The 14594-nt window shown below is 40.2% G+C and overlaps 1 protein-coding gene across 13 annotated transcripts in view; it reads left to right on the top strand.

The window, feature by feature from the left end:
- The window catches only part of adgrb1a (adhesion G protein-coupled receptor B1a), a 169301-nt gene that overhangs the window by 100559 nt on the left and 54148 nt on the right, over positions 1-14594 (top strand). For all 13 annotated transcript variants that reach the window (XM_069702081.1, XM_069702090.1, XM_069702089.1 and 10 more), the window contains 3 exons: positions 7416-7491; positions 10543-10645; positions 10769-10812. In XM_069702081.1, coding sequence (XP_069558182.1) covers positions 7416-7491; positions 10543-10645; positions 10769-10812 — 223 coding nt within the window. The remainder of the gene's footprint in view (positions 1-7415; positions 7492-10542; positions 10646-10768; positions 10813-14594) is intronic.

The following is a 14594-nucleotide window of genomic DNA, read 5'->3' as shown; positions in this document are numbered from 1 at the left end:
GGGAAAGGCAGTAGCACTGTATGCATCCATGGCATTAGCATCCAGTAGGTCCAGAGTTTTATTGTTCCTTGTGGGGCAGTTCACATACTGGTGCAAAGTTGGCAGTACTTTATCCAGACTGGTTAAAGTCTCCAGTAACTGCCAAAAATGCACCGGGATGCTGAGTCTGAAGTTTAGCCACAGTGGAGTGGATGGTGTCCACTGCTGCCTCTACGTCAGCTGATGGAGGAACGTACACAGCGATAACAATGGCGGACGAGAACTCCCTCGGTAAATAATAAGGGCGCATCCCCACGACTAGAAGTTCAATGTCCGGGCTACAGAAACGTTCCTTCACACACACGTGGTCGGGATTGCACCACCTCTCGTTCACATAGACTGCAATCCCTCCACCTTTCTTCTTGCCGCTCTGCACAACGTCTCCGTCCCCCCGAACAGTCCTGAAGCCGGGTACGGCCGCGCTGTGGTCCGGGAAATGTGAGTGCAGCCATGTCTCGGTGAAACACATGATGCTGCACTCCCGGTACTCTCTCTGGGTCTTTACCAGCGCGCCGAGCTCGTCCGTCTTGTTGGCCAACGACCTCACGTTCCCCATTAAGATCGCCGGTACCGCTGGCTTGTATTTCCTCCTTTCCGCCTTTAGCTTAGCTCCGGCTCTGCAACCCCGCCGTCTTCTCCGAAGTTCAACGGGGATCTCAGGCCTCGCTCCGGGCAGCAGCAGTAGAGGTAGAGGGCTACTCAGCGCGATCAGCTGATCACAAGAGTAAACAATAACAGAGCCCCCAGCCAGAAACGTGGAAAAATTACGGTCCATTACGGACCGTTAACTTAACACACGAGAGAAAGAAAAAAAAAAAAAAACTCCGAAGAGGAGAAAGGCTTAAAAATACTAATAATACTAATAACAAGGGGAGGGGAGCTGCTGCAACAGGCTGCCGCTAGCGCGGCGCCATCTTGATTACTGAAGAAACCTAAAGTCAACTTAAAGAACCGTAGTGGTGTCGTGCACACACGTGATTTTTAAATGCATGCTACAGTTATAGATTATTGGATGTTGTTTTTAGGAGGCCATTGCTTTCCTTTAATTTCCATATGAAGTGAAACTCTACAAGTTCACAGATTCACTTATTTACTACATATTATGTAAATACAAACTAATGCATTTTTTTTAATCGTAATAAAAGTTAATTTTTCTGCAGTACAAAAGCATTTGCTGCAAAGGGATTTGCTGAGATGTGAAAGAAGTTTTACATTTCAATTTTCAGACGTTTAATTTTTTTACCAAAAAAAAAATAGTTAAAAGAATAGGCTAAGCTTTAACTATGGTGTCTTGGTATGGTGGTGTGGTGTTGTGTTCTATGCTATTCTATGCTATGCTATGCTATGTGGTGTTTTTCATATACTATAAGACATATAGTGTATCATTTAGTTACCAAATCACAATGCAGGTTATTTCAATTGACTTGACAAAATAACATCCTTACAACATTACAGAGATGAATCCAACACTTGAACAATCCCCAATGAGTGACAGCTGGGTGGAAAAAAACAACTCAATTTGATATAGTAGGAAAGCTCCAGTAGGAGGGTTGTGCCCAAGTGTTTCCGCAATAGTAGCGATTTGATACGCATGGAAGTCATTGCTACTGAGAGCTAAAGGAATACAAGGCTGAACAGAGCTGAAAAGAAACCTGGAGTTGCTCTTGTTTCCCTCTATTAGAGATGAATACTATTCAGTTCTGGCATTACGATGGACTTTCTGGTATGTCATTGGATGGTCCAGCTTTATTGGCCAGGTATGTTTTACACATACAAGGAATTTGACTGCGCTTGTAGCTTCTCTCTCTCAGCGTGCAAAAAACAGACCGGCTATCCTTCCTGGCTTGGTAAAAACACCGCTTCCTTTCCAGCTTTCGCATTGAGTGCTTTAAAAAGCGTATTTGCAAACCGTACCAAGAGGACGGCCTCCTCTGATTCATTACTGTCTTTTTGTGAGGGGCAACATTGTTGAGTGTCGTACTCATTGAGGCTGCAGCGTTATCATGATCCCCATAGTGGGGATCAAGTTGAGGTAGCTGCCCTCCATTGTGTCGGCACATGTCATTGAAGTAGAATATAAAGGAATCCCTTTTTTAAACTTGGTTACAGCATTAACAGATAGACATCTGCTGTAATAGATTTTTTTTTTCATAAATGATTTGTAGTCCATATTGTAAATTCAAATGCTCTTAGAAATAGTCAGACAAAAGAGAGTTTTGAGGAAATACTAGTAGGTTATTAGTTTCTATGCCATATGTCAGGACAAGATCGAGGGTGTGATAATGACAGAGAGTTTATTAACATTTTGAGAAAAGACAATTGACACTAATATTAAAGTAAATGCAGTGCTGAGGCTGTTATTGTCCACATCAACATGTATGTTAAAAAAAAAAAAAACTCCATAATGACTGTATCTCTACTAAGCACTAAAATAAATACAAAAGTCAGAGAATTGAATTAGAAAATGATTGAGTAAGGCGCAGGTCATCAAAATAAGCAGTCAATGCCATGGCTGAACATTTCCACTGTGTAACTGCAGTGTACCAATGACAGTCCTAAAAATCCAGATAGCTAACATAAGCTACTGTTTAACCAACTAAGGCAGCGGCAGCAAATCCTCTGTCTGTACTGAACTAAACAATGCTGCATTTCTTCGATTTAAAATTAAACATTACATTTTTAAGATGGCGATTTTGTTATTTCTTAATTCAGAAATGACATAATCTCGCTATAAAATAACTCCAACCTCAACTTTTACCTTAAACTGATGGTACTTGGTTACACTTAAATGTAAGATAACATTTTTAAGAAAATGTTAAAAAGTATCCTCAACCCTCATTTAAAAAAATTTTTACTATACAAAAAAAAGTAATAATCGCAATACTGTAGGAAAAAATAAGTGATTGAATATGTGTGCTGTCATGTGATTTTATAAATAGCTAAAGAGTAAAAAATAAATTGAAGGCTATGTAACAATAAAACTATGCAGCTTCATATTTGTAGTCCACGGCCTCAGATGACCAGGTGTCAACAGAGAGACCCCAGAGGGTCAATTGTCACATTAAGGACGTCCACAACATGAAGTTTCTCACCATGCGCTGTTCACTGCAGATTCCCTCCACATGAAGTCACACTCACAGCAGAGGAGGATTCTCAGCATTAGAGGGGAACTGTTGGACACACTTTGCATTCTGTACAATCAGGCAGGAGACAGACACCTAGCTCACCCAAATATTGTTTTATCATGTGAATCAGAAAAGATATGCCTTTGAATTTGGAGATATTTACCTTTGTTTTTGTTTTAGCTTCACCTCACATTATGTTGATGTTCAGAAACCTTCATTAAAAAGCAATGTGAGGAAAATACAGCGAAAACTCATGTTCATATGTCTCCGACACTAGCAAGACGGAAGTTAAATTTGTATGATGTTTACTCCGTTCTTGGCATGTGTGCTTCTGTTAAGAGGTAATGGATTATATTAGGTAAGCACAAGCGCACACTCGCAGTTAAAGGGTTTTCTAGTCCACTTCCTCTCACCACTACTGGTTCTGAACAGCCCTCCACATGGCTCTCAAACTCTCCTTACAAACTCAGGTTTGAGCAGAGCAATGATGTCGAAGCCAAATGTAAACTGAGACATTTTGTGTTTCAGAGTTGTTTTTCTTTATTCATGAAGGTTTTGTGTCACTTCATGTTTGAGGTCATGCTTGAAGAAGATTATACATGACTACATGCATGAGCATATTCACACTCCCAACATATGCAAACAAATATTCTGCACATGCATCAAATAAGCAAATATGTTTCAGTTCTCACAGACATAACTCATTAAATCACTGGGTAAATTCCTTCCAGGCTATCTGTTGTTGTGCACAGACAATCTGGCTGAGCATATTGGATCAGCCCGCCAAAGAGTGCCTGAGCAGGACACATAAATACGCCATCCCGCTTACACAGGCACACGTCTTGCTCGGTTCCCCCCCGATGCCCATGGGAGCTCAGCTGTTGCCTGGGAGCTACAACCTCTGCCTGCTGCGTGGCGCGCTGCTGTGTGCTCTCAGGCTGCCACGTAGTGTGCTGGAGCAGAAGAGCTGGATGTCTTCAGATGGCCCGGCAGATGGAGATGTGTTTTGTTTTTGTTGTTTGGGTTTCTTATTTGGGGGGGCTTTTGACACCGTTGCCAGAGAAGACTTCCCTCTGCCCGTCTGCGCAGGAAAGTTTAGACAAATTTCTTCCCATGCTGGTAGCGCTCTATTGTCCTTTATCAGGAAAAAGAGGGAGCTCACCTGCAGAGAGATGCAGCCACATGGAGAGATGCACAGATCAGTATCAGCCAAGAGATGTCCCACTGTCAGTACTACCATGTAAGAGACCACCATGTGAGAGCACCAAGAGACCTGAGACTGAGATACCAAGTTGACCATCCTCTCCAGCCTTTACTTCAAAAAGCACGATGTCGTGTTCACAGGAAGTTTACATTTGGTTGTGCTGTACATGAATGCTGAAGTTGCTCCTCTGTTGCATTTTTGACAATGTAGCCATTCAAACTTTGCTCTCTGCCCCTATCAGGTCATACATGTGGGATTTAAGCAGAGTATTGTTGGGATTACATTCTTTAGATAGATAGATAGATAATAGATAGATAGATAGATAGATAGATAGATAGATAGATAGATAGATAGATAGATAGATAGATAGATAGATAGATAGATAGATAGATAGATAGATAGATAGATAGATAGATAGATAGATAGATAGATAGATAGATAGATAGATAGATAGATAGATAGATAGATAGATAGATAGATAGATAGATAGATAGATAGATAGATAGATAGATAGATAGATAGATAGATAGATAGATAGATAGATAGATAGATAGATAGATAGATAGATAGATAGATAGATAGATAGATAGATAGATAGATAGATAGATAGATAGATAGATAGATAGATAGATAGATAGATAGATAGATAGATAGATAGATAGATAGATAGATAGATAGATTGATCCTAGATAGATAGATTTGCTACAGCAGCATGGAAAGATACACAGTAAAGGCAATAAAAATGACAGAATAAAAATAGAGCTTGTAAAAAAATATTTTTTTTAATTAAAATAGATAGATAGACAGATAAAAATAGATAGACTAGATGATAGACTGATAGATAGATAGAGTGATAGACTGATAGATAGATAGATAGATAGATAGATAGATAGATGAATAGATAGATAGATAGATAGACTAGATAGACAGATAGATAGATAGATAGATAGATAGATAGATAGATAGATAGATAGATAGATAGATAGATAGATAGATAGATAGATAGATAGATAGATAGATAGATAGATAGATAGATAGATAGATAGATAGATAGATAGATAGATAGATAGATAGATAGATAGATAGATAGATAGATAGATAGATAGATAGATAGATAGATAGATAGATAGATAGATAGATAGATAGATAGATAGATAGATAGATAGATAGATAGATAGATAGATAGATAGATAGATAGATAGATAGATAGATAGATAGATAGATAGATAGATAGATAGATAGATAGATAGATAGATAGATAGATAGATAGATAGATAGATAGATAGATAGATAGATAGATAGATAGATAGATAGATAGATAGATAGATAGATAGATAGATAGATAGATAGATAGATAGATAGATAGATAGATAGATAGATAGATAGATAGATAGATAGATAGATAGATAGATAGATAGATAGATAGATAGATAGATAGATAGATAGATAGATAGATAGATAGATAGATAGATAGATAGATAGATAGATAGATAGATAGATAGATAGATAGATAGATAGATAGATAGATAGATAGATAGATAGATAGATAGATAGATAGATAGATAGATAGATAGATAGATAGATAGATAGATAGATAGATAGATAGATAGATAGATAGATAGATAGATAGATAGATAGATAGATAGATAGATTTTATTGATCCTGCCAGGGGAATTCTTTTGCTACAGCAGCATGGAAAGATACACAGTAAAGGGAATAAAAATGACAGAATAAAAATAGAGCTTGTAAAAAAAAATTTTTTTTTAATTAAAATGCATATTATATACAAATAAAAATAAGGCATCACTGCTGTTCAAGACTGAACTGTTTTGTCCCAGTGCAGCACTGATATGCGGCATAAGGGATATACTCCTAACTGCATTGCATGAAAAGAGGTGCAAATAGATGAGTAAACTCCTGAACACACAACTGATTTGTAGATAAATATGTTTCTTTGGAGTCGCATACTTGTGAAGTCTATGAAGGAACTGGTCATACCAAATCGATATATGTCTGAGACACTTCTGAACAAGCTGTCAGGGAGGTTTCTCACCTTACACATTTGAAACCTTGGTGGTGGTCTAATAAGCCTCCCTTTTGGTCACTGCTCAAACTTGTATTGGTTGAAATAAAAAATCTCTCAATTGACCTTTAAAGAACTTCCACTTAAACCCCCAAAAACCTTCTTACTATGGAAATAATTTTACTAACTGGTCGTTTTTTAATCATGCTTGTGCTTAAATGCAATCTTAAGAATTTAGAAGTAATAGTTGTGCGTGTTGTTGATGAGAGTGAACATATTTCTGCAGTTGGTGTTGGAGTTTCTTTACTGCTGGAGTGAAACTAAGCCACACATTGATTTTTCCAGTGAGGTTCAGCGTCAGGCCGTGCTGCTCCTATCTGCTACCATGGAAATGAGCAATCATATCAGATAAAAAAAGAATAACGGACTGTGCTTTGTGTACTAGTGTGTGTGTGTGTGTGTGTGTGTGTGTGTGTGTGTGTGTGTGTGTGTGTGTGTGTGTGTGTGTGTGTGTGTGTGTGCTTGTGCTTTTAATGTTTTGATATAAAAAAGCTAGCTTTGCTTTTGACTTTTCAGATCTATCTTTGTTAATGACAGCATGGGCCCAAATGAACCTCGTGGAGTTGTGTGTGTGTGTGTGTGTGTGTGTGTGTGTGTGTGTGTGTGTGTGTGTGTGTGTGTGTGTGTGTGTGTGTGTGTGTGTGTGTGTGTGTGTGTGTGTGTGTGTGTGTGTGTGTGTGTGTGTGTGTGTGTGGGTGGGGGGGGGGGGGTCTGTTTGTGTGACTATAAAGCAGTGTAAGAGACAGTGTTTATAGCTGACTAGTCATGTAGGGCAGCTCCAGTGTAAAGAGCTCTTGGGGACTGGAGGAGTGGAGGCAGCCTGTCTGACCTGCATTCTCCACTGTAGCAGAACAGAGACGCAACCATTCAGTTTCTGTGAATACTGATCTGAACGCTCTTTTCTCATCTGACTCCGACCCGCCTGCTCACTGCATCTACACCTGTGTATGTTCCCCCAACACAGACTCGGACGACTCCTCCACGTTTGTGACCGGCATCGTTCTCTACAGAAACCTGGGCAGCATTCTGAATCTGCAGAGGTAAGACTTCCGCCTGATTTACAGCCACATCTGGAAGATTAGATTGTTATATATAGTGTCAAATCGCAACATAAGTCATCTCAGGGAACTTAACATAGTAAAGTCCTGACAACAAAACCTGACATGGGTGAGAGTTGGAAGGAAAAACACTGTTTTAACAAAAAGAAAACCTCCAACAGATCCAGGGTCAGAGGTAATCAGTTATCTGCTTCCCCTGGTTGGGGTGAGGGGAGAGCGTAGAGAGAAACCAACTGCATAAAAAACAATAAACACTGGGCAGGTTGGTGGGGTCATTCACCACAGATCAAACCAAGCAGCAAACAGCAGTGACGTCACCCATCGGTTTGTGAACGGCCGTTATGAAGCCTCAAATTCGGAATTTGGTTGCTGTCATTTTGCTCGTCCTGAGCGGTTCGAGGCCGGTAGTGACCATATTTGGGGGGGAATGAGCTGCGGATGTGACTCGATCTGATTGGAAACCCCACGATACTACGTCCCGCCCACCGATAGCCGTTACCACAGGCCTGCCAATCAAACAGACACTCACCCAAACACACAGCTTTCTGAAGTTTATGTTCTAATAAACGATGGGATTATTTTCAGATGAACCGCCAGAAAACGTAATTAATTAATTGACTGATAATTGTATGAGACTTGTTGAACCAGTGGTATTGCAGCTTAAGGCACTTCCGTATCGGCCTCATTTTTCAGACCACGTTCATATACAGTCTGTGGATCAATCACATGTAACTCCGCAGCCATAGATACCTGCAAAGAAGTCACAGACTACAGAAGAACTCAGGATGTATGACGACATTGTGCTGGATGTGATGTTATGGATTTCTGCAGTACAGTCAGGGTGTTTTACATCAGCTGCTGCAGTGAGTGTTTCCAGCCAAATGATCACGAGGGTTTAATGCAGAAACAGCAGTATAGTAGTGGGTGGCCTCATGTATGTCTTTTATCTCCGTTAGTAAAAGCATTTCTTGGGGGAAGCTGTTGGTACTTCTAGCATGATGATTAATTTAGGATTTAGCACAACAGCATACATGTAGCTCTTTGTAGTTGTGTCTGTGTGTGTGTGTGTGTGTGTGTGTGTGTGTGCGTGTGTGCGTGTGCGTGTGTGTGTGTGTGTGTGTGTGCATACTTCTGTGAGTAACAGCCTGTTATCTATGGCTGTGGTTACAGTGGGAAAGACCCTCTCCATTATGATAATGTGGTAAAAGCACATAATTAACTGGTAACATATGAAAACCAGAATTGAAGCAGACCACAGACCACAGTCTCTGCAGTCCTCCCACATGTTTGTTCTTGAATATTTGGATTGCTGTTGTCCTCTACGTTCCTCTTCTTTTTGTTCGTGTCTCTTTTCCTACTCTGAATCTGATGCTCGTCTCAAGGAAAAGAAGATGAGTTTGAGGCGAGAGACTCGACGACACAAAGGTTTAGGTTGACTGATTGTGTTTTAGGCTGGTGAGAGGGCGGTTGTGCGTAGAGGATGATCTGAGGAACCAGGAAATGGAGCATGGGCGGTTGAACATGTTTGGCCACCTGGAAGCTTTTGGTGTCAGTACTACCTGTAGCAATTCACTTTTTCTTGATTGTCTCATTCCACATGATTGATAGTTCCTATGAAAAGCAGAAATTGCAATGCATGCTAAGCAGGCAGGGAGAATCTGATGTAAAATTAGATGCTAAAAACAAAATCCTTAGTGTTAGTGAACAGGTAGGCTGGTATGTTTGCTGTTGAGAATAACACAAATATTCTGACAAGCTATTTGAGCCAGCTGAGACAGAGATAAGTGAAATATTATACTGCTGATTAAGCAATAACAGTTCATTGATAAGAAGACTGGACACACGCTGTCAGTACTTAAAGTGACTATAATGCGATGCTTTCTCAAGGGCAATGTCAGCAATGTCAATCATTCCTTACAATTATGGGACGTGTGCCCTGTTACATTATTTTATGTCTTCTGTGTATGTCGTTGCTTGCAATCAAATTATTCTTCAAACCAATATTCCAATATTTTTGACCCTGCTAATTGTAATAAATAAAGACCAATGATCAGTCATATGTTCCATCACTGTGGTCAAACCCGAATGGATTACAGTGGCAGTTTGTATAGACATTTGGCATCTCGACTATATAACCCTAACAATTTTGGCAATCACTTAAATCCTTCAAGGAACAGCTGGATGGATAAACAAAACAAATTGGGACAGACATTCAGGGTCCTCAGTTGATGGATATTTTAAAATGTTGTGATTCCCAGCAGGTCAAAGTTTAAAATGTATCCAGTGAGAGCTCCTGAATTCATCACCAATTTGAAACATGCTTCTTGGTTACCGGACAATATACTCTTATGACGTTTCATCACGCACCGTTACCAGGTCAAAATCTGTATTTATCCAGTGCTTTCACTTATGATCAAATACTTACAAATGGACATCTCCATCAGCCTGACGAAGCACACGGTTCAAAGTGGGTGGCGGACGTGTATTTAAGGCGCATCCAAATCCACTTTTACAATTTAATGGCAGACAATCTGTGTTGTGAAAAGTGAGGCACGAAGGGGTTCAAAAAGTTGTTTTTATTTAGGTGTGTTATTTAAGCACAGGTGTGCTATGGACGTAACATGAAATTAACCAATCAGAGTTTCATCTTTCATTAACTTTAAAAGCCAGGAGTGCTTGCACCTGGGCAGAATGCCATCATTAGTATCATCATGGTGGATTTGTGAAGTAGTAGGAAAGAACTCTTCTCTGCAGAGGTAATAGATCTCATGCACAGAATGAGCAGACTAATGCACTTTACTGTAACATACTTTGCCAGTCATTTAAGACAAGGTTTTTGTTGGTCAATTGACGACATCTCATTTTAAGACGAACACGCCCGTGAACACTCAAATTGGTGCATTTGAGTGCATTTTCTATTTGAACGGCATCAGCACTGGACGGACAAATGACTATCGCATCAATCTGAAATGAGCAAAGAGCCTAATCGTGATGAAGTGTCACAACACTGGTTTTTCTTTTTCTTTTCGATAGAAACAACACCGTCCTCAACTCCAAGGTTTTGTCAGTGACCATCAAGCCCAGCCCCGCCTCCCTCTCCGCTCCGGTTGTGGTCGAGTTCTCTCACCTGTACAACGTAAGTATCAAATTCACTTTCCTCTCAAAGCAATTCCAGATGTGAAGCTATTGTGTAAATATGTTCTGCAACTGTTACTCTTTCACGATAACCACAGAGTTTTCACTGTCCTCCATCTCTCAGGGCACCATCAACCAGACCTGCATATCTTGGGACGAGAGCGACAGGTAAGAGCCACTGTATCTTAGATTTGTTATCTGAACATCTATTAGTGCTGGGCGTTTGACTTTCGGAGATAATTCATATATTGTGAAATGAGGTATAGAATGGATCAGATAAAGTTTAATGTTCCATTACATCACATTTCTTCTGTAAAGCTGCAACAGGGTTTCCATCTCTCCTCTCTCACTGCCTGTGAAACTGGTTGGTGGTGAATGGTGGGCATCTGCTCTGGGCTGTGTCTCCTTCGGACAGTCACGCAGCCACCCGAGGGAGTTGGAGCTGGCTCCGCTCGCACCGACTACTGAGGCTATGCTTCAGTGGGATAGTCACCCAGTCTCGCTTCCCAGCTGCCAGGAGAGTGCAGGAGCTGTGCTGGCGTTGCTCGCATGGGCTGCTGCCAAATTACAACAGCTAGAAATTGGGTTTTTCACGGTGCAGAGCTGCACTGTCCTGCCATAACTAAAGGAGGCGGAGAAATAACTCAACTTAAGACGCACTGAACCAGAGAGAAGGAGAGGAAGAGAGAAACCATTGCTAACTTCTAAGATAAATTTACTTGCTGATCTGAAGTGCTCGTACACGACTGGGAATAGTGAGAAAGTTGCTAAAAGAAGCAGAGAGGTTTTGGTGCCTGAGAAGGAGTAGATTAACTTTAACTGTAATTAGCTGCTGTAATGAAGAATGTGACAAATGAACTGGGCTGAGACAGAGCAGCAAAACCGCTCCATGTAACACAGAAAAGTTTCTGTTCTCGGATCAATTTTCACAATTGAAAGACATATATTTAAACCAGGTATTTGGAGTAAATGTGTATTTTACCATCAGCAGTGTAAAGTATTAATCCTATCACCAGAATCAGTCTAAATAACGCATGGTTGATTGGGACTACTTCTTCTTTGCGTGGTCAGATGTGAACTCCAGCTCTGTATGTGTGTGGTGACATCGATAACTCTAAACGCAGTCAAGTGTGGATTATTTTCAGGTCTCAAAACACCAACGACGCTGTTTGTGATGTCTGTGGGAAGACTGCGAGGTACTCTGGCAACACCGCAAACCTTGTTAAGCATCTGAAATGAAATCACAATTCAGAATATAATGAGGCTTTGCAGCTGCGATCTGAAGAAGAGAAGGCGCTGCCGGTGAGACAGACGCCGAGTACTTTGGCAGTGCTTTATCCAGGTACAGAGAGACGGAGAGAGAGTCGCCATGGTGACATTTAACACTGTTACTGACCATCATGGGAAAGTGATTCACGCGTGTCTAGGCTTCAGTTTGTGTGTTGAAACAATGGAAGTTCCCTGCATTCAACTTTATACAAATAAATATGCCAGCTAGATAAATATAGATAAATATAAAGTACTATTGAAATAAATAAATGCCTCAATAAATAGCTTTGTAAAGATAAGGGCACCAACTTGAGTTCAGCTTGAAGTGAGATCTGTGTCCCTGCAATCACCTCACACTAATTCAATAAAATAGTTCTCAGTGTATTATTATTATAGGTTTTGATGCTAAAATAGCTGTTCTATTCTAATATCCCATTTTTGATGCAACATTTTATTCTTTGTATTATAAAAAATGTATAAAAATGCATTTTTGGAGCTATAGCTTTATTAGGAACGCAATGTCACGAGACAGTCTATGCTGCATTTTATTTAATTTATCTTTCATAAATTGTCTAACTTTATGGAAGTGCAGTATTTCGGCGTGACCCTCTAATGTTTCCAACACCACGGTCTAAAGCAAGAAACTGGCCAGACTGGAGTGAAATATAAATTAATCTTCCCCAGAGGATACATCTTAATGAATTTGGTAATCTCACTCATTTCTTTAGTGTCATCATCAAATCAAAGGCTCAACTCTTACTTGGATAATATTAAAGTCTTACTGGCAGGCTGCCATGACGATTTCTGAACCCATTCTTACTCCCCAGAAGACAAACCCCTCTGACTGCCGTGGACTCTCCAGCTCCATTCTCAGGACAAACTTACACATTTTATATCAGAATCAGCTTTATTGGCCAGGTATGTTTATAAATGCAAGGAATTTGACTGCGGTTGTTACTTCTCTCTCAACGTACAAAAACAGACATAAATAGACTTATGAAACATAAGTAGACATACAGTATATACAGCTAAACAATGGTGCCATTGCACCTAGTGCAAATGGTGATTATGCAATTGAGTGTAGTGCATATATCAGCTACTGGTGAAGGTAGAACAATAACAAACTCTGTGTTTCATTCAGTCCTTTCATATTATTTGTAGTAAACATAGCAGCATGTAAAACACAGTGCATAAAAAATTAGCAGTGTTTCATGTTTTTTGGGGGGATTAAAATAGATCATCTGTTTAAATGTCTCCTGTCGGGTGAATTCTACCCGCAGGCAACGAGTCAGACGGCATCACCCTGGCAAGCGGTGCTGAAAGCTGAGTTTCCCACATCCCATTTGTAATCATTCCAGTATCAATGGCAATAACACCGGCAAACCCGCATGTGTCGCAGTCGATAGCACTTAAGGCAGTTCCCTCGTACTCTAAGTGGAGGTTTTAAAGACACCATGTTCCCAGTGTAGGTTCTTTGGCTGGCCACAGCGCTTTTAATCCTGACAAAGTCAGTGATCTGCTCCCTGGTGAAGGGTGCTGAGTGCGCCGGACAGCTCGGCGACTCTCGTCCGGGACAACGCTAACCCAACGCTATCACTGCTACGACACTGATGCAGCATGTGGAAAATTAAAAGTGTCGCTCACCGCTTTCCTCGCCCTCGCAGCCCACGCACACATCAACATGGACGATAAAGAGCAGTACAGAGTCTACTGAGAGAGAGAGGGGGACAGAGGGAGAGAGGGAGAGGTGAGCATAGAAGTTGGACCAAAAAAAAATAATATGCAGATTGAAGAGTTTTATTTGACTGCTTCTCTGGGCACGTTCAAAGCACTTCTCATTGCTCTTTATTCTAAAGTGCCCTATTTGTTTAAGACAAGAAAATAGTGTGAGCATATTGGAACATGATCACTGAACGAGGGGAGGAGGGACGGAGAGAGAATGGGGAAATATTTTGTGGCCTTATTGCAATGCAGGTTTGGACATTTGCATTTAGATAGGTGTGTACACTTGTGTTACAGAGACGAGGAGCCGACCATTCATCGCCTCAGTCAGGGGATGGAAAGAAGTTCATATGTGTCACTGTATTTTGCTGCAGGTCTATACATGCCAAACCAAAAATGGCTTGGCCAAAAGTAAAATAAAATAAAGAGACAAAAAACAGGTTAAAAGAAGGTTAATGTGACAGTATTTTTGATATTATTTTCCAATAGGCTTTTAAATAGAGAGGTAAGTTATCCCAACTCTTTGGTTAAACACTTAAATACACACATATATGTTATTTATCATGTGTGTCATGATAGTATGAGCTGCTCTTCCAGTCTGTTTTTTATTTTATTTGTTTAAACTCAGCCTGCGTGCCATTCGTGTTTTATTTTACTGTCTGCCACTATTTGAAAAGCAGCTTTTAGGATAATTGACAATGCCGGCGATAAGCGATATCGGCTGTAAAAAAAAAACCTTTATTGCTCATTTCAAGTTAATTAATCAGTTCTCATCTGCTCCTGTTTTAAATTGCTGGTAGGTGCATCGCCATCCACCAGTTTGGGCACATTTTTAATTTGCACTGACTGGAAATGCAGAAATATTTGTTTGCTTAGCTGAGATGGAAAAATATAATATCAGTAGGGGAAAATTTGCTAAAGTGTAATGGAAACACATTTAGCAAATGAATGATTAAATA

Source organism: Brachyistius frenatus, unplaced genomic scaffold, assembly GCF_029030835.1.
Source record: "Brachyistius frenatus isolate BFR_SWC_R1_liver_20210118 unplaced genomic scaffold, ASM2903083v1 Contig_40, whole genome shotgun sequence".
Taxonomy (NCBI): domain Eukaryota; kingdom Metazoa; phylum Chordata; class Actinopteri; family Embiotocidae; genus Brachyistius; species Brachyistius frenatus.
This window is presented reverse-complemented; position numbering and strand designations above follow the sequence as displayed.